Genomic DNA, 26,386 nt, shown 5'->3' with positions numbered 1-26,386 from the left:
TATTAACTTCGGGGTAATTTATGTATTTTGACCTTGAACCAACCTTAACATTAATCTTGAAGTGGTTAACATCGATTGTATGTCTATTTAATATATATCAGAAAAATAAATAGTATCCATGCAAACATTTAGCCATACCTTTAAAATTAACCTGTAACATTTGAACATTAAATTATCAATCATGAACACAGCGGTTTTGGAGCGATTCTGGATGCCATGTACGGGTATGGAAAATATTTCTTTCCACATTATATGAATACTCTACCAAAAATACAACTTTTAATGAAAACCATGCAAATACCAATTTTGGTAAATACCATAGTGAATGTAAAAATCATTTAAAATTAGAAAAAAACAAGGAGGAAATATCAATTTTTGGGGTACTCTAAGTACTTTGACCTTGAAATAACATTGACCTAGAAGTGGTCACTGCTATATTCCAATTTGAGATACATTGTAATATAAAATTATATCCATGCAAATATTTAGCATTACCTTTATAAATAAAACCCCCATACTGTTACATACAATTTTTGCAGAATTGGTTATTTATTGCGGCCATCTTGGACGCCATCTTGGATTTCTCGGAATGCCACCATTTTTTGGCAATTTTTGCCGGCAGTTCCAGATTCTACAAACACTACCAAACAGTTTTGTATACAACATGCCTTGTTAACAGAGGGGTCCCACCTCACCTTTTGATATTACGGAAACGGCGTCTTTTTTGGTCAATTTTGGACACCATTTACTAGTATGAAAAATATTTGTATCCACAACATATGAATATTCTATCTTAAAAATATAACTTTTAAATTAAAAACATGCAATTACCAGTTTTGCTATTACATTTGTAACCAAAGTGAATGTAAAAATCATTTAAAGTTAGAAAAAAATAAGTAGAAAATATCAATTTTTGGGTGTTTTTTGTACTTTGACCTTGAAATGACCTTGACCTTGACCTTGAAGTGGTCCCTGCTATATTCCAGTATAAAGTACATTATAATACAAATAATATCCATGCAAATATTATACATTAACTTTATAAATAAAACTCCCACACTGTTACATAAAATTTTCACGGAATTGGCAATTTATGGCTGCCATCTTGGACGCCATCTTGGATTTCTCGGAACGCCACCATATTTGCCAATTTATGCCGGCAGTTCCAGATACTACAGACATTACCAAATAATCTGGTATATAACATGCCTTGTTAAAAAATGGGTCCCACCTACTCTTAAAATAGGGGACTTTTCTGATCATTGTCACTCTACCACTATCTGGAACAAACACAGTCTCTCTCTCCCTCTCTCCCTCTCTCTGTCGAATTGATGTACGAATTATTTACCTAATAATTTTAGAACAGAAAGAAGTGTATAGATCTATTGTAAATATGAAAAGAAAATGAAAAAAATCCCAGATGAAAAAAAATAGTTTTTTAAAAATAAAATTGTGCTGGAAATATGTTTGAAAGCTCGTATATCTTCGCAATTTATCAAAACGTCACAAAAATAGCTCTATGAATTAATTGCAAAGATGCTTTGCTGCCTAGGCTCAATATACTAGTAAATGCCTTTCATAATATCTGCTGTCATGGCGTTAGAGTTATATTTTTATTATAATATCTATAATATAGAAGCTAATTTTGCTTACATTTTTTCTCACAACAATTTGAGTTGCAATTTCCTTTACTTGCAAATTTGTCACAGTCGCTCTTGGGCTGAAAAGATGAGAAAAAAATGTTTCAATTAATTGAACTTTAAACAATTTCCACCCAAACCAGCACTAATGTTTGTTGTTGTTTGAGGCACCGCCAACTGACTTGTTACGCCATCATTACCGGAACATTATCAGCAGTTACACATGGTATCGTATGGACTCTGTTACAGTCTTGCTGTATTATAAAAAATTACAATGAAGTTCACCGTAATATGCGGTAATTTGCAGTAAAAGCTGCAAAGATATACATCACATGTTTTACTTGTAACTAATATCATTCAAGATATAGATGAAATATATTATGTAACTTTAACCATGGCATTGATTGCTGTTAGCACGAAAAGTGCATTTCATTGCTCAGTGGAAGAAAGCGATGAGCTGATCTGTATTTCTTCCACTGTCTTGGAGAACATAGGTTCATACGTCGTGTGCATAGATGCGGTCGTAAAGAAGCGGGTAAGAAACTGGACTATCCTTAATTAAAAAGATTAACACTTTAGCAATTTTGTCGTTACCAGTTAAAAACCTTCTCATTGAACTGAACCAATTGCAAGCATATCCGCCCCAGATTCTGGAGACGTCTTGAATCTTTAAATCCCACGACTGAGGACAATCATTAAAATTTTCGCCCATATTTTTGTCACGTCAGTATGTGGCAAAAGTAGCAAATACTTTTTGTTGGGTTTAACGTCGCACCGACATAATTATAAGTCATATGGTGACTTTCAAGCTTTGAGGGTGGAGGAAGACCCCCGGTCCCAGCGGGCACTTGGGTAGAACCACCGACCTTCCGTAAGCCAACTGGATGGTTTCCTCACATGAAGTATTCAACGCTCCGAGTGAGGCTCGAACCCACATTGATGCGGGGCAAGTGATTTGAAGTCAGCAACCCTAACCACTAGGCCACGGAGGTCCCTGCAAGTACTAGTAAACAGAGATGACTTTAAACTGATCCTTTTGAATATCTTATTCATTCTATGCTATTTTACTTCACATCATGTTTACTAGTTAAAGGAACAAGAAAAATAGCCATTCTCATGGGAACTTGTATTTTCCCATGGGAAAACAATTTTTTTAAGGAAATGTTTCCCAGTGATGTGTAACTACCCCATGGGAAAATTGCTTTTAGAAAACTTGAAATTGCATTACATTCAGTATGTAAGATAAATATTCAAGTCGTATTTGCTCTTATAATTTCTGTTTTTAGCATTTTTGAAATACTTATTAAGCACTAAATACATTTTGCTACCATTTCTAAATGATAGAGAGGTAAGTGCTGAAGCACGAACTTGCTTTCAACGCCGAAGAGCCTAATTTCACGGAAAATGCGAGGTTAATGGCATTTATGCGCAACCACTTTTATCAGACATAGAACAGGCTAAGCAGTGCAAAAAATCGCTTTCCCACGCTTTATCTCCCAACTTCATAGTTTTGCTAGTTTCATAGATTACCTCGAGGTTTTGAACGAGTCGAGAACGTTTTCAAAACAAAATGCTATGGTGCTTTACACGTATATTTTATTTATTTATCAAAACTTAAGATTTCCAGAGGGAACTGTTCAAGGTGTTATCGATGTATGTTTACTCTGTGCAAAAACACAAAACGGTTGTCAATATTTTAATGTTAGGTCTTCAAATAAAAAAGATGTTAATGGAAATGTGAAAATGGTGCGTCACACGTAAATATTTCTGGAAGAAAAGATGATGCTTAACACGAAAGTTTCTTTCATCATGCAATTTAAATGAATTGATATTCATTGGCCGTTTCTATTTTACAGGAACTTTGCTTTCAACAAAAATGTCCAAAGTGTACAAATTGGCTGAAGATACAAGACGCCACGTGCCGTTTGTGTAGTAGTTCTGGTTCAAAATTAAGCAATGCATTCAATAAGCTGAACGCTTTACCAATTCATTTGACTGCACACGTTGGTCAGTATATATAGTGTGAATTATAATACAGTTATCATTATCATCTTCCGTCTGTTCTTTGTCATCATCATCATCATAATAATAAAGATAACAATTTACCCACTTTTACATGAAAAATCAGTCAATAAACTAGTTTTTTTTTTGTTTACATTTTTTATAATTCTTTTTTTTTATTCAGGACACACACATCTTATTCTGAAGGATGTAAGTTATTATACTGCCAAAGAAGTAAAGGAGATGTACGCGTCAACAGGAAATCTGTCCGAAAAGAGACTTAGGTTTGAGGTTAGGAAACAACCTGAACAAAGGAAGCCAAAATCCTACTGACAAGAAGAAATGGACTGTGATTATTTGTATCCTTGTGTTTTTGGAAAAGTAAGTTTGATTGTTTTCTTACTTTGATTAGACATAGTACTAGAGCCGATTTACGCAATCGAATACCGCCGGAAGTAGAACATTTATGTCGACACCGGTTTCGTATTTCACGTGAAATCGGCCGAAAACTGAGAGGTTATCAACAAATTATAAGTTTACGGGTACCATGAGGATTTTTCATGCATTTAAACGGTAAGTATAATGTTTATGGATTATTTAATACAGTATGACAGTAAACTGTTACGCTTTAAATGGAAATTATGAAAGAAAAGTCGATAAGAAAATATTGACTTTCTACTTTCACTTTCATTGTCGCTTTTTAAATTGCCCAAAAATGTTCTTTCTATTAATTTGTTTTTTTCTTGTTTTTTGTTTGTAGATACATAACCCTATAGCAAATTATTGTGTGAAATGACAGCTTATTTAAAGCATCTGTGATTAACTGGGCCTAAGTTTACCGATTTTTCCTTTTAGGGTGACCTTTGACCTTATAATAGCTTATAGTCTGTTCTATGTATTTTAGCTGTAGTCAGAACAGAATGTAATTGAGATAAAATGAATTTTCAAAATAAACTGTTGCAAATTGTAGGAAAAGAATAACATAATATATTTATAATTATAAGTTATTGAAATATTATAATTACCTCATTTCAGACAGAAGTACAAGCGAACAGATGACACATTAAAGTGGCTGCAGAAGCTTGAAAAGTTAGATAGAGCAGGGACAGTCAAAACTGTGGGATAATACTTCTATGTAATTTCTTTTTAAAGCCAATTTATACAGGATTGAAGGGTATCTCATACAATGTTTTACAATTTACATGTAGTTTTATCTCTCTTTATGATGTTGAAACAAGTAAACTAGTCAGTGACATCTAATTAACACTTGTAAACTATTGACAGTTGATATATAAATTTTATTAGACAGCATTTGATAAAATGCAATTGCCTATCAATATTAAAAAGAGCAAACAGTTGACAATTAACAGGCAGGTCATTCTTTTAAATGACACCATAAATAAACTTTCATAATTTGTTTTTCTTCCAACTTCTGGATTTAGACTGGAAGCCATTCCAAACTATGAACTGGTAAATTACATAAGGAGTCATGTAATGATTATGGATGGGATACATTATACTTTTATGGACAATAATAATTTGAAATAATGATATTCTTTTTAGGTTAAGGTGTTAAGGTGATTTTATAAAGATGGTGTTATGGTTTTGCATGATGAGTCTTTTCACAGATTTTATCATTTATATATTTCAGGGTGTCCAACATGTTTAGTCAGGTTGACAGAAGTGAAAGATGGTCTGATGGTACAATGATGTACAAATGATACTCTTTAACAAGTTTAACATGTCAAAGGTAATATAATGCCAGTTATTAAAATTACATTCCCATACACATTTAACAGATACACATTGTAAATTAAATGTAATTAAAATGATTTTATGAAGTTTCATGAAGTATGGTACAGCCAACCATTTTGAATCAAGAAATTTTGACTTAGGTAAAGATATCTATTCAGACTTCTTAACTCTTAGCCTTTCATATGATACAGAGATAAAAGAACTACTATTGTCGGCCACTAACCATGTTTCAAAGCTTTTAAACACACTATAGCAGTAACCATTTTGTTTAAATATCTTTAATGCAATGTTTTCTTGATATCTGTCACTTGATGTTTTCAATGGATCAGAGTCCTAATTTAATGTAAAGTCTGTAAATTTCAGTAATGGAAGTACAAAATTTATAGAAAGTTGTTTCTTTATTTCAGTGTAAAATGTTCTGTGGATTCATATGATGAGAATGCCAATGTTGATCTGTATGACTTAATTAAACACAGATATTGATACATTCAGGTAATTGTTTACAATATTCAAAGAGTTACAATGTAATTCAGTTATTGGTTTGGCATATATCACTTCAAGAGGCTTGTGTAAAGTTTGTTTCACATGAGACCAAGGGTCAAGTATGATATATAAACTTTACACTTACAAAAAGAAATTATACAGTACCAAATAATTACAGACTTATGAATGTAACTTTCCAAATATCTTACATTTTCCTCCTGAAATTAATTAAAAAGGTAAACACAATTCTACTGTTATAAGCTTAAAAAGGTGAATGTAAGATATAGCTTATGAAATGTCAAGTATAAGGTGTGTTATTTTCAAAGTATTTAAGATATAGAATAAGATATAACCTGCCATCATAATATTCCAAATTACACAGTGTGTCATACATATATTTTAGGTCAAATAGTAAGGTCAAGTGAGTGACTTAGGGTCACTATTGGCCTCTTGATATATTCTACTAAAATGGGTCTTATGCATAAGATATGTTGAAGTTTTATTAATCCAGTAACACTTTTATTCTACCTGTTATTCAGAAATATACATATTTTGAATATTAAAGAGCTGCAGACACCTCGAATACAGAGTTACTACATTATGCATTTCTTTCTTCAGATATATACCTGTGAAATCTTCAGTGTCACCGTTCAGCTATTGTTCAAGATCAGTGTCTGTAGCTTGCACAGTTTAGTATAGAGGAGCCTTCTGAATCAATTTTGTTACATATTTGCTGTTATTGTAGGACGCACATGTAGAGAGCAACAAGTCCTGTCCAACTGTGCATGTAAATATGATTCAGAAACTTTGAGAATATGTAAACACTACACTGTTATAATTTTCAAAATACTGTGTCTTGTAGTGTATCAGTTCTGTTTTGTCTCAGTTTATAGCACAGTATGTTCACAAATCAAACTTAAGATCATAGATATCAGTATTATTAAAATCATTAATTATTTGTATGGTGACAAAATTTAATTTCATGCAATACCACAGTGAAACGTTTGATAATTTTTTTTTTTAAGTTGTAAGTTTAAAGTTGGCATCAATTGTTTTTCTCCTTCATAAATCTAAAAAGTGATTGGTCATTATATTTGCAATATCATTTTAGTGTGACAAAGATTATATTTAACTGAAACGCTAATGTAAATTTTTGAACTATTCAATGCATTTTCTTAAGTCTTAAAACATTTGTTTATCGTACATGTCAGGGCCAATAACTCCTCCATATTACTTGTGTTTTGTCCTTTTTCATTTCACTGAAGGATAGGTAGAGGTATTGCACATCCATTTTTTAGCATCCTGATTTTATAAAGTGTTGTATGTAAGGTTTTATCTCGGAATTATGTCTCGTCTAAAGGTGGGGAGAGGTATTGTTTATGCCTTCTCGTCTGTCCGCATTAAGCCTGTCTGACTTTAAGAGGACAAGTTGCTGGCCAGATTTTGATAAAACTTCACAGGAATGATCAGTACCAAGCATAGTGTTGTGCATATCGATTGCATGTTTCGTTTCGATGCACTAAATTGCAGCCAGAGCTAAAAATAGAAAAATCTTGTCAGCTTTCACAGGTCAAAACTACTTAACAGATTTTGATGAAACTTTACAGGAGTGATCAGTACCAAGTATATTTTTGCATATCACCGACACTTTCCATTTTGCTAATTTGCTGCACAAAATAGCCGCCATAGCATAAAGGTATACATTGGTGGGAGACATGTTTTGTCATAAAAATACCTAAAACACCTTCCACTTTGTTAAAGAAAATTGTATTAAACTTCTTACAATTGCAAACTGTAATAATTTGACATTAAATGCACTAGTTACATAATTGCATTTGGCTTTTTTTCGTAATTATTGCCCTTTTCTTACCATAGCAATATTTTGTGTAACATGTTACCTCATTAAGCATCATAAGATCAGAAAGTTCTATGACTCAGAAATGTTGGCCCTTTTGTACTTGTCATGAGTATGTTTTCAGTATTTTATATTGTCATTACTTTTTGTTGTGCGAGTTTAAGGAAATGAAGACTTAGTTGTCCAAATGGTGTGCCTGTGCCTGTCCTGATTTGTTTGTCTGGACAATATATTATTGATTAGTCTTCACGAAACTTCCCTGTCAGCTTTGATAGTGGCATGGTTACTTTAAAAGTGATGTCACCACTGTACTAGTCAAAAGTTTTGTATTTCAGATTTTATATCACATTACAGGCTACTGGTCTTTAGCAGCCTTCATAAAACTTATAAAAAACTCATAAAAGTTTCCAAAAATGCTGTATTTTGATTTGAACTGGCATTATTCAAACATTAAGAAGTAGTACTATAAGGCAACATTTGACCTCTTTTCCAATACTTTTTGATTTTCTCTGTTACTATGAAGTTGCATTTTCCTAGAAATTGGTTGGCTTATTTTTTTATGATCTTATGTTTTTAATGAATTGTAGCTATATGTTCTTTTTCTCATGAAAATGTCCATTTTTATATAATTCATATTTGTTACTGTCAACAAAGTGCAATACCACATACTTATCACTTCCATTAACATACTTGTACTATTTTCATAAAACATTATATAAATCATTATATTTCATATAAACAGAATTAAATAAATATTTAAGAACATCAGTGTTTTCTTTGATTGCTACATGAAACAGACCATAGGTCAATTTAGGGTCAATTCTGACACTTTATATGCAAATTGATAAGGGAGATAACTAGTACTGTCTTAAGTAACCAATATTTAGTTACATAGTTACCTTCCCTTTACACAGGTAGGACTATTTGTTGTTGATCATCTTTTGAACATTATTCCATTACTGATGACAGAACATTGAAAATAAAAGTTGTTGTATCATGCAATGGCATCATATATGACAATATTTACTTTTTTATTTCATTTTTTAAATATTCTTTAAATTAGGTACAATGCCTACTTTGATCGTGCATCGTTCTATTTTGACCTGACAGTAAAAACCTCATTAATTTTGTCTCTTTATTGACCGTGCCCATGAGATAAAATATAATAGCAGACATGTCATTTCAATATTTAATTAAATCAATAAGAAGGTGTAAATTATTGTAAAACGATATGAACAACGATAGAATCCAAGGTAAATTGTTAAGTTATAAATAATTCATGCGAACACAAATGAACAACTGCCCACTCAGAGATCTATATAATATGAAAATATCATAAAAAACGAAATTGATATCAAATCTTGAAATGTAAAAATAAAACTGTACTGTTACAAATTGTTTTATTTGCAGACAACCAACAATTACAACACAACAGTAATGGTAATAGACAAAAATTAGAACGAAGGTTTCATGAGAAAAAAACGCTTATGATAATGGAATTTAGATATCTGTATGAATTTGATACAACAAATATATTTGATATTTATCAATCTTAAAGCATCGTCCTTTCAATATAACTTTACTGATCCCATTTTGTTTAAACTTGTCACCACAGTCTAATTGATACTGCATAACTCTAACACGTTAATCACATAATAACAGCATTTTAAATAAGAGAAAGCACATAAAAATAGAATGATAATCTTGTTTTTAATTCATATTTTAAAAGGGCACAGAATGGAGCTTAAAGAATCATAATCTGCATAAATTGTTCTACATTTTGAAACATAAGAAAACAGTATACGACTTTAAAACGTTTGCGAAATTGGACCTGACATTCAAAATGATACGGTGTTCAAGCCTGAAGAGGGGCGCGGGGATTTTGACTCAAAAGTATGCTGAGCTTTTGTGACCGTTCGATGTCTGTCGTCCGTCATCAGTCGTCCGTCGTCTGTCCGTCAACAATTTCTAAAAAAGTCTTCTTCTTCAAAACCACTAGGCAAATTTACACCAAACTTCACAGGAATGATCCTTGAATGGCCCCCTTTCAAAATTATCCAAAGCATTAAATTCCACACAGAACTCTGGTTACCATGGCAATCGAAAGGAAAAACCAAATAAAAATCTTCATGTCCAAAACCGCAAGCATGGTCAGCTTTTAACGAGAATTTAAAAGAATTATCTCCCTTAATTATTGACTGTGGTAAAGTAATTCCCTTCAAATTGGATTGTCTCCCTTACATTGCCTAAAGTCGTGTCACACAATCATGACCCAAGTCAATAATTCTTTGTCATGGATTTTGCATTGATCTAAAATTTTGCTTAAGGTAATACACGGCAATTAAGCTCGCATGTTACTCCATAGACAGCAACAAAACATGTTGCTAGTTTTTTATATAATCATGTTTTATAGATTTTAATTTCTTGAGACACTTTGACGTTAAATGGAAGCAAGAAGCTTTTACCCTATTACACTTATAAATATACCATTGTATTGTTTATAAAGTCAAAAACACCTACATATGTGTTAATAAGTTGTCATGTTTTGGAAAATATAGTTTATTAGCCTCTAAAGTAAAAGAAATTGAAAAGTTTAGTGATTTTCACTATATGTTATAAGCGATGGTGATACATTTAAAACAAAATTGTAAGCAAGAAGATGTTCAGTTAGAATAAATATTTCACATGAAATTGAAGAGGAGAAATTGATGTATACTGTCATATGTGTTAAAATATTCACAAACTTAAATTTGTATTTGAAATTAATCATTGAAAATAAACTTCCTATATAATCTTTTGCTCAAAGTGACATCACTAGGTAACCCAATATTGATTATGGGATAATTTTCAATGGGGACAACCTACTATGATATGCCAGTCAAATATAATAAAAGCTGGGGATGGCGTAGAGCCCCGATATTTGGCATTTGACATGGTCTAATGGTTCAAATTATGCCCCTGGGGTGAAAAGAGGCCCCGCTCCGGGGGTCCCAAGTTTTACATAGACTTATATAGGAAAATATACTAAAAATCTTCTTGTCTGAAACCACAAGACCTAGGCCTTTGATAGTTGGTATGTAGCATTGCCTTGTAGTCCTCTACCAAGATTGTTCAAATTATGCCCCTAGGGCGAAAGGAGGCCTCGCCCCGGGAGTCCCAAGTTTTACATAGACTTGTATAGGAAAAAACTTTAAAATTCTTCTAGTCTGAAAGTTCAAGCTCTAGGTCTTTGATACTTGGTATGTAACATTGCCTATTTGTTATCTCACAAGATTGTTCAAATTATGCCCCTGTTGTGAAAAGAGGCCCCGCCCGGGGTCACTTGTATGAGTTATAAAGGAAAAATACTTCAAAAATTATATAATCATATTTCCTAGACTGTTTAATTATAATTACCTGATGACCCTAAGTATAATTAGGGGTCACTTGACAGTGACTTTCACCTACTGACCTTCTTTCTTGTTTTTAAGATACAGCCTTGAAATTTGGATTAGGTAGGCAGTTTTGCACACCGATCTTAAAACTGACATTCAGTGACCATGAATGTGACTTACTGACCTACTTTCTAAATATTTTAGCATAGATTTGACATTTGAAACATGTTCACACAACTGGGAATAAATTTCATTGCTAACTTATATTTGACTTTCTTACCCGATCTCTTACACATGTCTATAAAGCTCATATTACTCAGGTGAGTTATCCAGGGCCATCATGACCCTCTTGTTTATCATTTTACTCAAACAAATACGGACTGATGTTATCAAAGATTTGACACATATATTTTCACCTTTAGATATAAAGTTTTACATTTTCAGTTCGACTTGACATCAACCGGAAAATTTGTGAACAAAAATGATTTGAGCCGCACCATGAGAAAACCAGTGCATCTGCGACCAGCATGGATCCAGACCAGCCTGCGCATCCGCAAAGTATGGTCAGGATCCATGCTGTTCGCAAACGGTTTCTCTAATTGCAATAGGCTTTGAAAGCGAACAGCACTATGTTGGTTTTCTCATGGTGCGGCTCAATTTTATAAAATGCTAAAATCAAACAAAAGATGCAAAAGTGTCGTGGAGCGGCTGTAAAAGTCTCCCTTACTTGGACTCAGTGCTGTTACATTTTCTGGTCCTTTGGGACCACGGAGGACGTTCAATTGTGCTATAATAGAATTCCGCTTACGCCGGTGAAATGAGGCTTGAGACGTGTTGCATATTTCATCACCTCACATGAACAGACTCAATCAAACCTAGTCTGCTATTATGTTGCTTGGTTGCGTTCTATGCTTCCAAAGGATCTTTTCATAAATCTTATTCTTTTAACATATTCAAGACTTGACCACAAAGAAATAAATTTGATAGACACTGATCAAATTCAAGAACTGTTTAAGTCACATGTCCATCCCCACTCGCAACTCCTTTGTTATTTATTAAGGGCCCGGTTGTCATTTCTTATAAAGAGATGACGTTCCTGATATAGTACTCTTGTTTCGCAATAGTATAGAGATTTAGTTTCAAATAAAACTAATTGTAGTAAATAGCAAAAATGCTCTATCAAACTAATAAAAGAAAATGTTCGTGTCCAACTTCATTCTTTTTCAGAAATATTAACGTGTAACGCACCATTTTCTCATTTTCTTTAATATCTTTCTAATTTGAAGACGCAGTGTCAAAATATTGACAGACAATATGTGTTTTTGCTTAAAGTAAACATACATTAGAAACAACTTTATCAATTTCTTCTTGAAATCTTTATTTTAATAAATAGATAACTATACATGTAAACCGCTATTAAATTTTATTTGGAAAAAGCTCTAGACTCACTCGAACCCTCGAGGTAATCCTAAAAATCTAACAAAGCTATGGAGGTGAGAGATATACAGTTTGGAAGAGACTTATGTGCTGCTTGGCCTGCGCTATGTCTGGTTTAAAACGGTTACCTGGCATTTTCCGTGAAATTGCCATTTTGTTCGTGTAACGCGTCGTTTCAAATCACGAGTTCTCCCACACTGATTGTAGCAAAATAAGCTAAAGTTCTAACTTTTTGGAACTCACCTTTCCATGTAAAATGTCAGATCTATTTACAAATGCACATGGCCCTTTGGTGAAAGCATTGCCCGCGAAATTTACGTGAAAAGTTTAATGTAATTCACACTGTATGATAGAAATCTGGCTCACTGTATGTAAAATGTCTTCCAATGAAAGACACATATGGTAATTTGTTATTCGAAATTTCACAACATCTTTAGTTTCGTATACTTTGAAGAGAAGAACTAAAGTATAAAACGTAATTTCCGTTGCAAAAAAAGAATATTTTTTCAGACGTCATCCCCAAGAGTTCTTTGAACAACACAGTTAGACGGATTTGCGTTTATTTTATTCGCGTTTTGTGGAAACTGCGTGGCTATGAGTGTTGCAAGACATTGCAGCATTCAAATAATACATAGACCAGACGAGTGGAGGATGTGGGCTTGATCAGCCAATCGTGAATGTTTTAACTGCGTAATGGTTCATTAACGATATTTCAGTTCTCTAAAGTCTATTTTAACTTATTGATATCATTTCAAATAGAAAACGTTTGTTTAGAAGTAATTATTGTAATAGAATATCAATTTATTCTTACATGTAATCCCCAAAGGAGAATTAAACATGTATGAGAATGGCAGATGCATCCGCATGAACACAGAACTGCAAAGAGTAAATTATTTCATGCGGAACGGAATAATTTATAAGATACATTTTTTCATTGTGTAGAGGGAAATAAAGTATTGACTGCTTTTGATAGGTTTCTGTGAAAAATATGGAAAAAACTTACGATAAAATACACATATCTCATATGATGAAGTGATTCGCATTAACAATGACAGCCATTCGAGTTTCCAAGTTTCCAAGTTTATTCAACAAATTCTGAGTTTGTATATATACAAAAACATGAGACAAATACAAGTAATTAAAGAAAACATTACACATAGTCACGCAAATCAATGAGGGCAACACACACAATTAGCATTTTATCACATCTATAAGTTCTATTTATAGCAAATTAAGACGGGTTACAGGTTAAAAATAGGTCAGATTATGTCATTCAGAAAAGCGTGTCGATAAAGTGTAATTGATGGTAGGCACATGTGCTTGCTTGACCATTTATTCGTAACGGGATAACCGTTTTGTTCATAACGGAATTACACGTGGGGAAATAAGGAGTTAAATGATTAAAGTATTTTTACTAGAATTACGTTGTTTAAGGTAACTTGACATGAACAAACAAGATGGCGTCACGAAATTAGGGTTGGTCACATTATTTACTCGAATAGACAATATGCTGCTACAGAGGTCTAAAGATGCATTTTAATCAGTAATACACACATAAACAATTGTAAAAATGCATTTAATTTATAAAATTATAAAACAAATGTTCTGAAACTCACCATGAAAACTAGTCAATTTTTGTGCGCATTTTGCGGAAAAGTTATGTATCCAAACTGAAAATAATTTATATCCTCATATCTTTGAATATGTCCTTCAGGTGCTCCACCTATGAACAAAAGAACTTATCCACTGAGTTTTATGCTATTTGCTCTGGAATTTCATCAGTAAATTATAAATTTCAATATTTTGTTGCAAATAAATTCAGTAACAAGGGGCTATGCAAGTCCAAAAATAAGTTTATCGTAAAACTCACCCAGTCCTATGAACGGAAAGTGAACCCAAACATAGCTGATTTTGGGTATATTACATTATGTTTTATGACACTTGCATGTTCAAATGTAGAAATCCTCATCTAAACTGGCTCTATATTTTTGGGATGCAACAGAAAATCAAGAAAATGTACTTTATCAATTACATTAAACATACATTAATTTAGTATGGCCTAAGATCCATGCTTTCCATGAGATTTCCATGCAAGTTAGTAAAGTTTTGACATTGAGGGTTATTCAAACAGTAGCAAACACATTTGAACTAGGACACAGATTGAAAAGATTGTAAACGTTTTATAAAATTAAAATACAAACAATGTAAAATTACTAAGAAATGAACACATCACTCAAAACTCTTAATATGTGAGGATATAAAGTCTCAGAAATAAGGACAAAGTAAACTTACATGTACTTTGATTTTTTTTAATGACCCTCATACTGCAGGCAGGTTTCAACTTTTTAGGGTGTAAAATATTGAAATTTATAATTTACTGATGAAAATACTGAACATTTAATGAATGTCCAATTTGAGAAGAATTTTTAATCTGTTATGCTCAAAGTTGTAGAAAATGTTTTGAAAATAAGTAAAAAGGTTGCTAAATCATATAAAAACTTGTTATAACATGTTTTCATTGCATCAAACAAATTTCCTATGTTTAAACATGACATTATAAACATAAAAGCAAGAGATATCTTTCTATGTAAGAAAACTCAGGCGAATAAGTTTCAGATTTAAAGTTTTTAAATATGGTCGGTTTATTTAAGAAATGATATATTTCTTTTTGGTGTTCATGTGAAATGAACGACAAAATAGGATCGGCAAATCCATTCATATTTAATTTGCCGATCCTATTCTGTCGTTCATTTCGCATGAACTTCGAAAAAAAAATCATTTCTTAGAATAAACTTCCCGGCAATTCTGTTCACCCAGACGGAAGAACTGTGACGTCATCTAATGTACGTTCTCCCTGACTATACGCGGACGTCGTAAAAACAGCGACCCGTTATCACTAAGCAGCGATGACGTAACTTTCGCGCCTTTCCTTTTGCTGTTCGTACGAAACGAACGTGGAAAAGAATAGGGCGAATGTAAATATAATTTTTTAAAGAAGTTATTTGGTGTGAAATGTATGTCATTAACGAAAGTATGACAAAGTCCAGCCTTCCACCGGGACAAAACCTCTATTTTGAATTTGATTTTTTCGTACATATAAAAATGCAAGTGCAAATCCATACATTGTTTTGTATATACCAATCATAATATTTCTACATAGAGCCCTTATGTTCCCGTTTCTTTGTCTTTCGATACCAATTTAAAGGTCCAATACTAAGGAAAGTGAACATTTTAATTTCTTTTAAAAAGCACAGAAACTATTTCATTTTATTGGAAAATGAAAGTTGGTATATAGAAATTCGAAATAAATCGCAGTATATGTACAATTATTTTTCTATGAAGTATGAAGAAAGTTAAAAAGACCTGGGGGGTCATTCTGTCGATTCATTGATATTTCAACATAATACACATACATTTCTTTGAGTTCCAAAGACCTTCTGTAAATTTTGACCTGCCAATCTTCATTATTTAGTGTCTTGCAGAAGTCTATGCACTGGCTATGAAAAAAATTGCCAACTCACTTTCCCTTAGTAATGGACCTTTAAACTACATGTGATGTTAGCGCCGCGGTATCCTAATGTAAATATTCGTTGACGTCATTTTCCTCGTGCGTCTGTTTTGCCTTTTCGTCCTTGCTACAAACTTGACAGCTTGTTACGGTCGATGCGAGTCCAAAAATGGTAGCAAACAGTCCTACATACGCCGACCAGCCATACCTCATGTCGGAAGCCATACCATTCATGTAACTAGACCTGTTAAGTTCATATCCGTCGTTAGAGTCTGACTGGCCCTCGATGTTCTTGAGGTCGAACCTCAAACCAGCTAATGCGATGAAAAATATAACCAGTCCAATTCCATGATAAGCTGTATAAAAAAGTACTGTGTCAATGTCAATATGCGTTTATTTAAGCCTATCAAAATTTACATAAGAACATTTCCTTTAGTAATGATCAGCTGAATTTGCATAAAGCCAACACAATGTTAAAGTGGTTTTATCTAAGATTATGATTGATTATAGTCTAAAATTTCCCTGTTTCAAATAGCTATCGTAACATATACGGAACTACACTTGAACTCGGAAGAAAATGAATTCGAATTCGAAAATTCAAATATAAATGTACTTCTAATAAACGTCTATAAACACGTTCATATATTTTATCAATTCCATGAAGTAAACACCCACAAGCTAACGACTTCAGTTTGTCTTAGGTTTGAATAACATGAATTTTCGTTGACTTTTTATATAACTTGATGATGAGGGCCTCCATGGCCGAATGGTTAAGGTCACTTACTTGGAACAATGAAGTATAAAATACACAGAATGGCAACAGGCCTAACTAAACTAAAGGAACCAGCGTGGGAGCCATCTGGTCTAGTCGCGTAATGGCTGCCAGGTATTTGAACACTAATTTTTCACTTGGCATGGCAACAGAGGTCTAAATTGAGGCTAGTTTTTGTTTAAATTTCATTGTGGATGTATTGTTGACATTTTGGTAGGAAAAATGGGAGAGCAGGTTGTATTTGGTGAAGTCAAGCTCAATTTTAGTATGAGTAGTACTTCCAGGTCACAGCAGTGTGATTTTGATGTCAGTTTACAGTAAGTGAATGTGACCAGAGAAATCTCTCTTGGAAGATACATGACCCCTACTTTTCTCTTCATTTTATATCAGTTTTATCATAACTCTTTAAAATGAGGTTAGGATTTGTTCTCTGAAATGGGTCTAGCTATGTTTGGTAGCTCTTTGAAAAAAGGTCAGTTTTATATAGAATATATAGGGAAAACTATTTAGGCTATTGTGACCAACAGTAGATAATCTCGCGTAAGCGCATGTCACCGCGTTATCTTATTGAAGCGTTTGCTGACTTGATCACTCGTGATCAAATCAACAGACGCTTATAAAAGTGTAACACTTTATTTTTATACACGGAAAGCCCGAGCGGGGCCGAAGGCCCCGCGAGGGCTAGGAGCGCCTTTAGATAACATGTATGACGTATGTGAAATATATGAAACAATATTGAAAACAAATGAGAAAAATATTTCCAATACCATGCAATTCAAATTTCGTCTCCAAGAAACATTTTTCATACTCAGAATGTGTTATTTTCACTTAAATTGTACCAGTAACCTAAATGCATGAAAAAAATACCAGTTTCAGTTTGATACAATAAATTTTCAAGGTTTTATGGCTTTTTCAGTAACGTATGCTAGCGCGCCATATTTCCTGGAAAAAAGCTGTCGCAACATCATTTTTGACCATTTTTCCTTGCTTGAGCTTATTTTTGCCATGTTTTATCAAGTTTTACCATAAACTGCACTCAAATCACACACTGTTACTGTAAAAATACCTAAACTCACCCCTGACACCTAAAACATACCAATATTTAGTCAATGAATATGCATTTTTTGAAAAAAATACACCCAAAACAGTGATTTTGAAATATTTTTAGTTTTTCTTCTTTTTCTCTGCTAAATATTGCACTGAAATTGTCATCTTCTATCATAATCTGGCCAAACTAGCCTGTTTACAGCCACATCTAAACAAGTTTAAATTTTTACCCCGGTACAACTTATAGGTTACATTCTACCAATTCAAATCCTTATTTATTTCATATTTATAACAAAACATTCAGACCTCATTTTCAGCACTTGAGAGCATTTCAATGATATGAAAACCATATATGGTCATTTAGTATAACATGTCTTCTTATCAAAAATAGAAAAATATTGACATGTTATGTTGAATATAAGAAAAATAATCTGTTCTGAGAAAAATCACCCTCTAAAAATGCCCCCATGAAAACAGCCGTTTAGCAGTTACGCGTAGGTAGACATTTTTCGCAAGGAATAAAACTTATTCCAAGAACTTTACAATGAAAATGGTCTAGATCTATTCTCAATACTATAAGCAATAAACATAAGCTAAAAATTTAACTGTCACCTCCTCATGTCACTCATTATACCAGATTTCATCCATAGCATGGAACTACATTTTGGGCTACTTCACATGTAACACTGAGTAGTCACTTCCGGTTTGGTGTAATCCGTCCTCCAGCTGTCATGGGGGCCGCCATTTTGAAAGTCTTGATTATTTAGGCGCTTATTGGTCAAAGTGAGACGCAATCACTCATTGAGTAAGATCGGAAATGTTCACTTTTGGAAAATTTAATTACGACAATATTTACGACAAAATAAATGCGTGTAAATTTATTTTTACGGACAACTTTATCAATCTGTCACCGGTCTTATTTATATGAAGAAAGATTACTTAAAAAATGAGCGAACTACCACGTGAACGCTACAAAACAAATTTGCCGCTATATGACGTCATCGGCGTCAGTGAAAACATTTCTGCGGTCCACTATTGATACGACATAATACACTTGAAGGTACTGAATTATTTTGAGCGATGAAAAGTCCTACATTCACCTGTTTAATTAACTGCATACATTTCACTGACAAACTGTTGGGAAAATGCAGGCCATACAAATGTCTAAGCAGTTATCAAATTGCCAAATGTTTTATTCTTGAAGTATGAGAATGCCACTGGTATGGGGCAATGTTAGTCGAACTAATAGGGGCAATGTTAGCTGATTTTTATTTCAATTAATGAAAGTGATACAAACATAAATACTGCCTATTCTAAAAAGTATACTTGTGAGTATCTCAATTATTTCATGATATTTATATGCATGATAGTTATTTAAACTGGAAATTTACTGACTGCACATTTAAATTTTCTATTTGCACGCAGTTGGTGAAAAACATATATATGATAATAAGAGGGCTTTTAAAGTTTACTAGTTTAAAAATGAAAAATAAAGTGCAAGCAGTAACAGCAACCACCCAAGTAAGTCACACAGACATAATTTATTATGCTAAAGAAAAGTATTTAAGGAACAAATACTTTGCTGTTCATAACATAACGCTGTGTGACTTACAGGTTTGAGTTGAATGTTCTTACTGCTTGCACCTTACTTTTCATTTTTAATTAATAAATATACGATCGCAAATTTGATAAATGATAAACAAGAACCTGTACGCCCAAACTGGAAGCTTTGATCAAATTCTTGTTTTTTTTCGGGACTCATGAATGATAATACAGCGAGTTTTTCTCTATATCGAAGGGTCGCTTAGAAGGTTCCATTCCCTATCGCCAAATATGGCATTTATTCCCAAATGTAGCGGGGAAAATACCTGATTTTGAGAAAAATATATATAAATAAAATTATAATTATGTCAATCCTTGAGTCATAAGTATAAAATACTTTTCCAATGAGAGAAAATGAAAGCTGACAAAATTTTTATTTACAATACTATACATTTTCCCCAAATTTGGAGAATTCATGAATAATTTATTCATAATATCCAGATTTTCTAAACTATTTCAAAGAGCTATAAAAATGAATGTATTTTTAGTTCTTTGACTATTTAAACTAATTCATGAGTCATTTATTCCCATTTTCTAGAATTTTTAAACTATTTAAACTAATTTTTCACCATTTAAACAGTACCTGACCCATTCCTGTAATAGTGAAAAAAAAATGCTAGACTTGACATTTTCTTTAGTATTTAAGTCATGGAATGTGCTCATGAATTTTCTTTTGCTGTGTGGCTAAATAAATAACGATGACTACCAGAAAATTCATATTCAATATGCCTCGAACCAGAGTGAGAGCTAATTATAAGTAAGATATTAAAAATATTAAAAATGAAGGCATCTATCTTTATGACAACTAATTATATCTTTTTACCAGCAATTGTCTTGTACACTGGTAATACATTTAATAATAGTATATGTATATTGACAACTGGACATTTTTTACTCCGGGTCTAGAGGTCCGGTGATTTGACCCCTAGCCACTTCCTCACTTTGCAAGTTTACGTGTATTAACAGAACTATAAATGCATTAAGTTTAAAATAGCAAACACTGTATTCAAGTACAGATAAACACAGTATAAATGTGTAATGGGACTAATGGCTGCTTTTGAACAACTAACTGGAACAACATGACTTTTAATTATGAATAACATATAACATATATTCAGTAAAGTTAATAATATTTGATGAGGCTTTTATTTATTCAGATAATGTAGATCTAGATAAAATATTTTCAAGCGAAAGATGGCCATTTGATATCTTTAAGTATTTCTAAGTTTACACTCAATTTCAACGAAAGCTTAATATAAATAATTCTCTGGGTAGCCTCCTGGAAAAAAAACAAAAACATTCACAGGTAGCATGAGGGGTGTTACACATTTTGTTACCTTTCAAGGACGACTATATTAACCCGAGTTTGCTGTCACTATGGTTGCACATAGTCCAGACTCTTACAAATTACTTAACTATTTTATCCACCAAATACATAACACAGTTTTTCATGAATTGCATCTTTACTGTAAAGACTTTATTAAGCTTAATTTAACTTGTAACGGGCTTTCCGCGTCATAGGTAGCACCTAATTTCATATTAGCTCTTTGCTTAGAATCATTCGCCCCCTCACTGCTGTGGGTTTGAAATTTCGCTTGGGATGAAACAATGACTGGTGTTATATATGTGATATTCACATCTATATTTTTTACATGTACATTTTGTATATTTTCTAGAATTTTGGGTGGTCTCAAACTTCAAAGAGTTAAGGAAGGCCAAAGTGATTGACATTTGTCATTAGAACCTTGTTACCAAATCTCTCCATTCAGTTTATAATTAGTTCTTCAAAGTCTCTTATTTTCCATGTTGATTGACATGTATCATTAACACCTTACTGTAAAATCTTTTGATTCAATATATTTGTTTCTTTGATATGTCATTGAATGCTGCCTTTGTAATTGCTTAAACAATTATATTTCTGTACCTCTGTATTTCTGTATCAGTTTGCTAGAATCTTTAGACCTGACAACATCTTAAATTTTATTCTGGATATATTATTTTAATAAACATAAAAAACCATAAACTGACTTTTCGCTATTCCCCAACAACAAAACACCGTATCTATTACACTGGAGGACATCTGGGTACTTCCTCTACCTCTAAAAGCTGATAAGTCGCCATACTGCATTGGTGTCACTTGAAACACCCACTTCCTCCAAATAATAACAAAAAATACTTGTTGATCTGCTTCATGTTATGCATTATTTGCGCAGCATTCAGAAATGTAAACCCATTTTAAATGCCATGTTTACAAAGTAAACTTCATTCTTAAGTTTACAGAATAACTTTCGTAGCGTTACTGTGTAAAAAATTACAAGTCAGTTCAAAATTTTCACTGTCCGTTTAGTCATAAAATGCAAACGATATAAGATAAAAACAAAACGCTCATATACTTCACATTTCATATAAGTACCTAAAGACACCTTTTGAAATGTAACTTAAATTTGATCAAATTCATAAGAAGACGCTTTGAAGGCAAATAACGCAGCTAAGTTATTTATTTGATCATGAGAGATAATGAATAATGCATGCTCATATTATCAGAATGCAATTATTAAAATCAAATTTATGTTGTGAGTGACCAAATAAATCAAACAGGAGTTACCTGCAATCCAAGCACAGACTGTTGCAGATACACCACGACTTTCAGATGGACAATACAAACTGACTCCTTTCAGTGCAGCTGCAATAGCTATCATCACCAGTGGTAAAAATATTAGGCCTATAATACCTAGTACATAGTATTTTTTCAGCACACTGCCAACCTTGTCACCGTTCCATGAGAATATACCTGAAATATGAGGGATTTAATAACCATTCAGGTAACAAACTTGCCATCAGCAAATGAGAATTACCTGAAATGTGAGGTATTATCACATACTCATTTATACATTCCGTTAAGTTACAGTGGAACCTGAAACGTCAATATTTTTCCATATTGACGTTCTAATTTCATATCGGGTGTGTGATGTCATTTGTGACGTCAGTTTCATATATGCCGTCGCGTTTAAAAGTTTTTTAACGACGATATAGACTTAGAAACAAATTTGCCTCATTTATATAATAATTTTAAGTGTAGATGCGTATGTAATAAAAAGATTGTTAGATTTGCATTGGGAAATATGCACTCGTTCTTTCGCGAAATAATATTGCGCTCCTAAAGTCGCGCAATATTTTCGCTGCAGAACTTATGCATATTTCTACAGATCTTATAACCTATAATTATATAATCATTCAGGTAACAGACCTGGCGTCAGCAAATTAGTATAGCAGGAAATGTGAGGGATTGTATGGTCAAATAGGCAATAAACCAGCTGCCAGTTTTTCGGAACCCCCTCCCCCCCTCACCCCACCAAAAAAAAAAAAACACTGTAATCCACTTCCATCGGATATGGAAAATGTTCAACAATGGGATTACTTGCTAAAGTTGTGGCGTCAAATATGTCATTGATGACGTCTCGACGTTTCGTGCTTCAAAAAGTTCACTTTATCAAACGGGATTTATGTTTCATCTGTCTAAATTTATAGTCAGTTTTGGCTGATATAAAACAAGATAAAGGAAGAGATATTTAAAAAAAGGATATTGATCTGCAATGTCTGGATTTTGCCAGGCCCTATAGTTATTGTGGGTTCAAATCCTAGCGAAACCCACTCGAGCCTTATAAAACATTGCAGATCAAAGTACTGTTATAGTTTTAATAACCATATTGTACCTTTGAAAAGGTTGACAAAACTTACCTGTCTTAACGCCTACATTCCAGTAAAGTGAAACAAATTCTAATACTATTAATTAGATCTACTTAAAATTTATTACTGAACAATTAGTTATCCCACGGCTTCGGACGTTTAACTTTGAAATAATTAGATCATGAAATATTGTCAGTATAAGTATTGTACATACTGCAACTGAACAAACAGATGGAACAAAGGTAAATATAATATCAAACTTACTTTGAGTAGAAACACATACATCTAAAGCACACCCTTCGATAAAACCAGCATTCCAATAAGGCCCTTGAAACCAGTAATTGCTAAACAGGGCAATGGAACCGAAAAAAGTAGCAATCAATGAAAAGGCAAAACTTATCTTCGGGTTCGACATTGCTGTACCCAATGTGACTGAAAGAAACATTACAAATTATCACAGTGTATCTATAGATTTTCTTAAATATCCTCATAGTACTCCACATTGCCATGAAATTTATATTACACATAGCAAACGATGCGCAGGCATATGGAACGCTGAACAAGACTTCGATTGTTTACTATTTTTCGGCGAAGTTTTCATTCAGAGGTGGTTTCTTGGCATGTCATATTGCTTACTTGTCATTCGGCGTAGGTAACTTGTCATTTCACAGTGCTAACTTGTCATTGTATAGTGCTAACTTGTAATTTCATAGTACAGTGCTAACGTGTTATTCGGCCTAGGTAACTTGTCATTTCAAAGTGCTAACTTGTCATTTTATAGTGCTTACGTGTAATTTCATAGTGCTAACGTGTCATTTCATAGTGCTAACTTGTCATTTGGCCGTGTTAACTTGTCATTTCATAGTGCTAACTTTTCATTTCATAGCGATAACTTGTCATTTCAATGTGCTAACTTGTCATTCGGCATTACTAACTTGTCATTTTGTAGTGCTCACTTGTCATTTCATAGTGCTAACTTTTCATTTCATAGCGATAACTTGTCATTTCAATGTGCTAACTTGTCATTCGGCAGTGCTAACTTGTCATTTCATAGTGCTTACTTGTCATTTCATAGTGCTAACTTTTCATTTCATAGCGATAACTTGTCATTTCAATGTGCTAACTTGTCATTCGGCAGTGCTAACTTGTCATTTTGTAGTGCTCACTTGTCATTTCATAGTGCTAACTTATTATTCGGCAGTGCTAACTTGTCACTTTATAGTGCTAACTTGTCATTCGGCAGTGCTAACTTGTCATTTAATAGTGCTTACTTGTCATTTCATAAAGCTAACTTGTCATTCGGCAGTGCTAACTTGTTATATCATCATGCTAACCTGTCATTTCATAGTGCTAAGTTGTCAATCGGCAGTGCTAATTTCTTATGCTTACGCTGTCACTTTACATCGTTCGGCTGTGGTACGTTTCCATTCCGCTGTGGTTGCTTGTCATTCGATAGTCATTTGGTAGTACTAACTTCTCATCTGACAGTACAATTTATTTTGTTCGGCAGTGCTGACTTGTCATCCAGCAAAGCAAACTTATCATTCGACAGTTGGTACTTGTCATTCGTAAGCAGTTACTTCATTCTGATGTTGCCACTTTATACTATTATCTGGTTTGATGTCATTCGGCAGTGATAACTTGTCATTCAGCATGTCTAACTTGTCATTCGACAATGCAAGCTTACCATTCCGCATGTGGTACTTGTCATTAGTCAGGTTTCTTTCGTTCTGATTTTGTCACTTTATATCATTATGTGGTTTGACGTCATTCGACAGTGGTAACTAGTCATTCGGTAGAGGTAGCTTGTCATTTGACAGTGGTGACTTGTCATTCGGCAACGGTAACTTGTCATTCGGCTGTGATAACGTGCCGTTCAGCAGTGCTAACTTGTCATTCGGCAGTGCTAACTTGTCATTCAGTGTTAACGTGCCTTTCTGCGTTGGCAACTTGTCACTTGTCATTTTCTAGTGGTAATTTTTAATCCTGATGTTTACTTTACATTATCGTGTTATTATGTTTTAAGGCATTGGTAACTTTTCATTAGAATGACAAGTCACCATTGCCGAATGACAAATTTGCACATTTGAATGTCAAGTAAACATTGCCGAATGACAAGCAACCACTGCCGAATGACAAATAAGCACAACCGATGGACAAGTTATCTCTGCCGAAAGACAAATTAGTAAAGGTTAATGTCAAGCTGGAATTGCCGAATGACAAGTTAGCTCTGTCAAATTATAAGTTAGCACTGCCGAAGGACAATTTAGGACTGCCGAATAATAAATAATCACTGCCAAATGATAAGTAAGCATTGCCAAATAATAATTAATCACTGCCAAATGATAAGTTAGAACTGCCAAATGATTGTTAACATTGCCGAATGATAAGTTAGCATTGCCAAATGACAATTAAATTACCACAGCCAAATGTCAAATCAGCTTAAGGGAAGCGGTGGTCTAGTGGATACGGTGTCAGCCGCTCAATCCAGGGGTCTGGGGTTCGAGCCCCTCTGGGTTCAAGTTCATGACTTCTCGTATGACACCAGTACTGGTTTTCCCAGGAAGCGGACTCGAGAGTGGTTCCAATAAGCTTGAAGCTTTCATTACAATCGAGCTAAAACAAATTAGTATAAACTAAGTCAGCTTGCAGAATGATAAATTAACACTGCTAAATGACAAGTAAGCACTGCCGAATGACAAATAATCACTCTAGGAGGAAAATGTACCATATCATAGAATAAGATGACGACATCAGAAGGACAAATTGGCACTGCTGAATGACAAGTAATCAATACTAAAAGGTAAGTTGCCACTACCGATCGCCGAATGACAATAATAAAATCTGTGAAAAGAATCATTTGAAAGAATAAAACGCAACCACGCAGCTTAATTAATAGCAGACTCGGTTTGATTGAGTCTGCTCATTACAGATAATGTGCATCACCCTTCTTCAAAGTCTTAAATTGCTTTGCCCCCATACAAACAGATGATGGCTATGTCAAATGTTCACACCCAAAGCCCTTTACAAAATCAAATTTAAAGAAAACAGTTTACCTTTTCGATGTCGTTTTGTGTAGGATTGTCCCCTTTCTCAACTGTCCGAATTACCAAAAATGAAACTGTTCTATAGATTGTGTTACAAACGGCAGTTTATCGAACACAAAGTTTTATTTCGACTGTCAATAAACTTGCGTTTTAAGCTATTAAACTTACAACGTTTACT

General features: G+C 33.4%; 1 protein-coding gene and 1 long non-coding RNA gene across 4 annotated transcripts; one reads left to right on the top strand and one right to left on the bottom strand.

Moving 5' to 3' along the window:
* Nucleotides 1–1,688: 1,688 nt before the first annotated feature.
* LOC123527672 (uncharacterized) lies at nt 1,689–26,386 on the bottom strand. 3 transcript variants are annotated; one of them, XM_045307285.2, is made up of 5 exons: nt 26,218–26,382; nt 23,426–23,593; nt 22,080–22,265; nt 16,092–16,409; nt 13,758–15,749 (listed from the first exon to the last, which is right to left on the bottom strand). In XM_045307285.2, the coding sequence occupies exons 2-4, from the start codon at nt 23,574–23,576 to the stop codon at nt 16,120–16,122; spliced, it is 627 nt and encodes a 208-aa protein (XP_045163220.2). In that variant the 5' UTR covers nt 23,577–23,593; nt 26,218–26,382; the 3' UTR covers nt 13,758–15,749; nt 16,092–16,119. The 3 variants fall into 3 exon arrangements, with proteins under 3 accessions (XP_045163222.2, XP_045163220.2, XP_045163221.2); XM_045307287.2 differs by lacking the exons at nt 13,758–15,749; nt 16,092–16,409 and adding an exon at nt 1,689–1,720 and having other exon boundaries at nt 26,218–26,386; XM_045307286.2 differs by having other exon boundaries at nt 13,758–16,409.
* Nucleotides 4,040–8,502, top strand: LOC123553473 (uncharacterized). Its single transcript, XR_008367168.1, has 5 exons — nt 4,040–4,214; nt 4,677–4,776; nt 5,293–5,391; nt 5,804–5,888; nt 6,498–8,502. It is a non-coding gene; the product is annotated as an uncharacterized LOC123553473 (long non-coding RNA).

This window comes from Mercenaria mercenaria, chromosome 14, assembly GCF_021730395.1.
Source record: "Mercenaria mercenaria strain notata chromosome 14, MADL_Memer_1, whole genome shotgun sequence".
Classification (NCBI taxonomy): Eukaryota; Metazoa; Mollusca; class Bivalvia; order Venerida; family Veneridae; genus Mercenaria; species Mercenaria mercenaria.
This window is presented reverse-complemented; position numbering and strand designations above follow the sequence as displayed.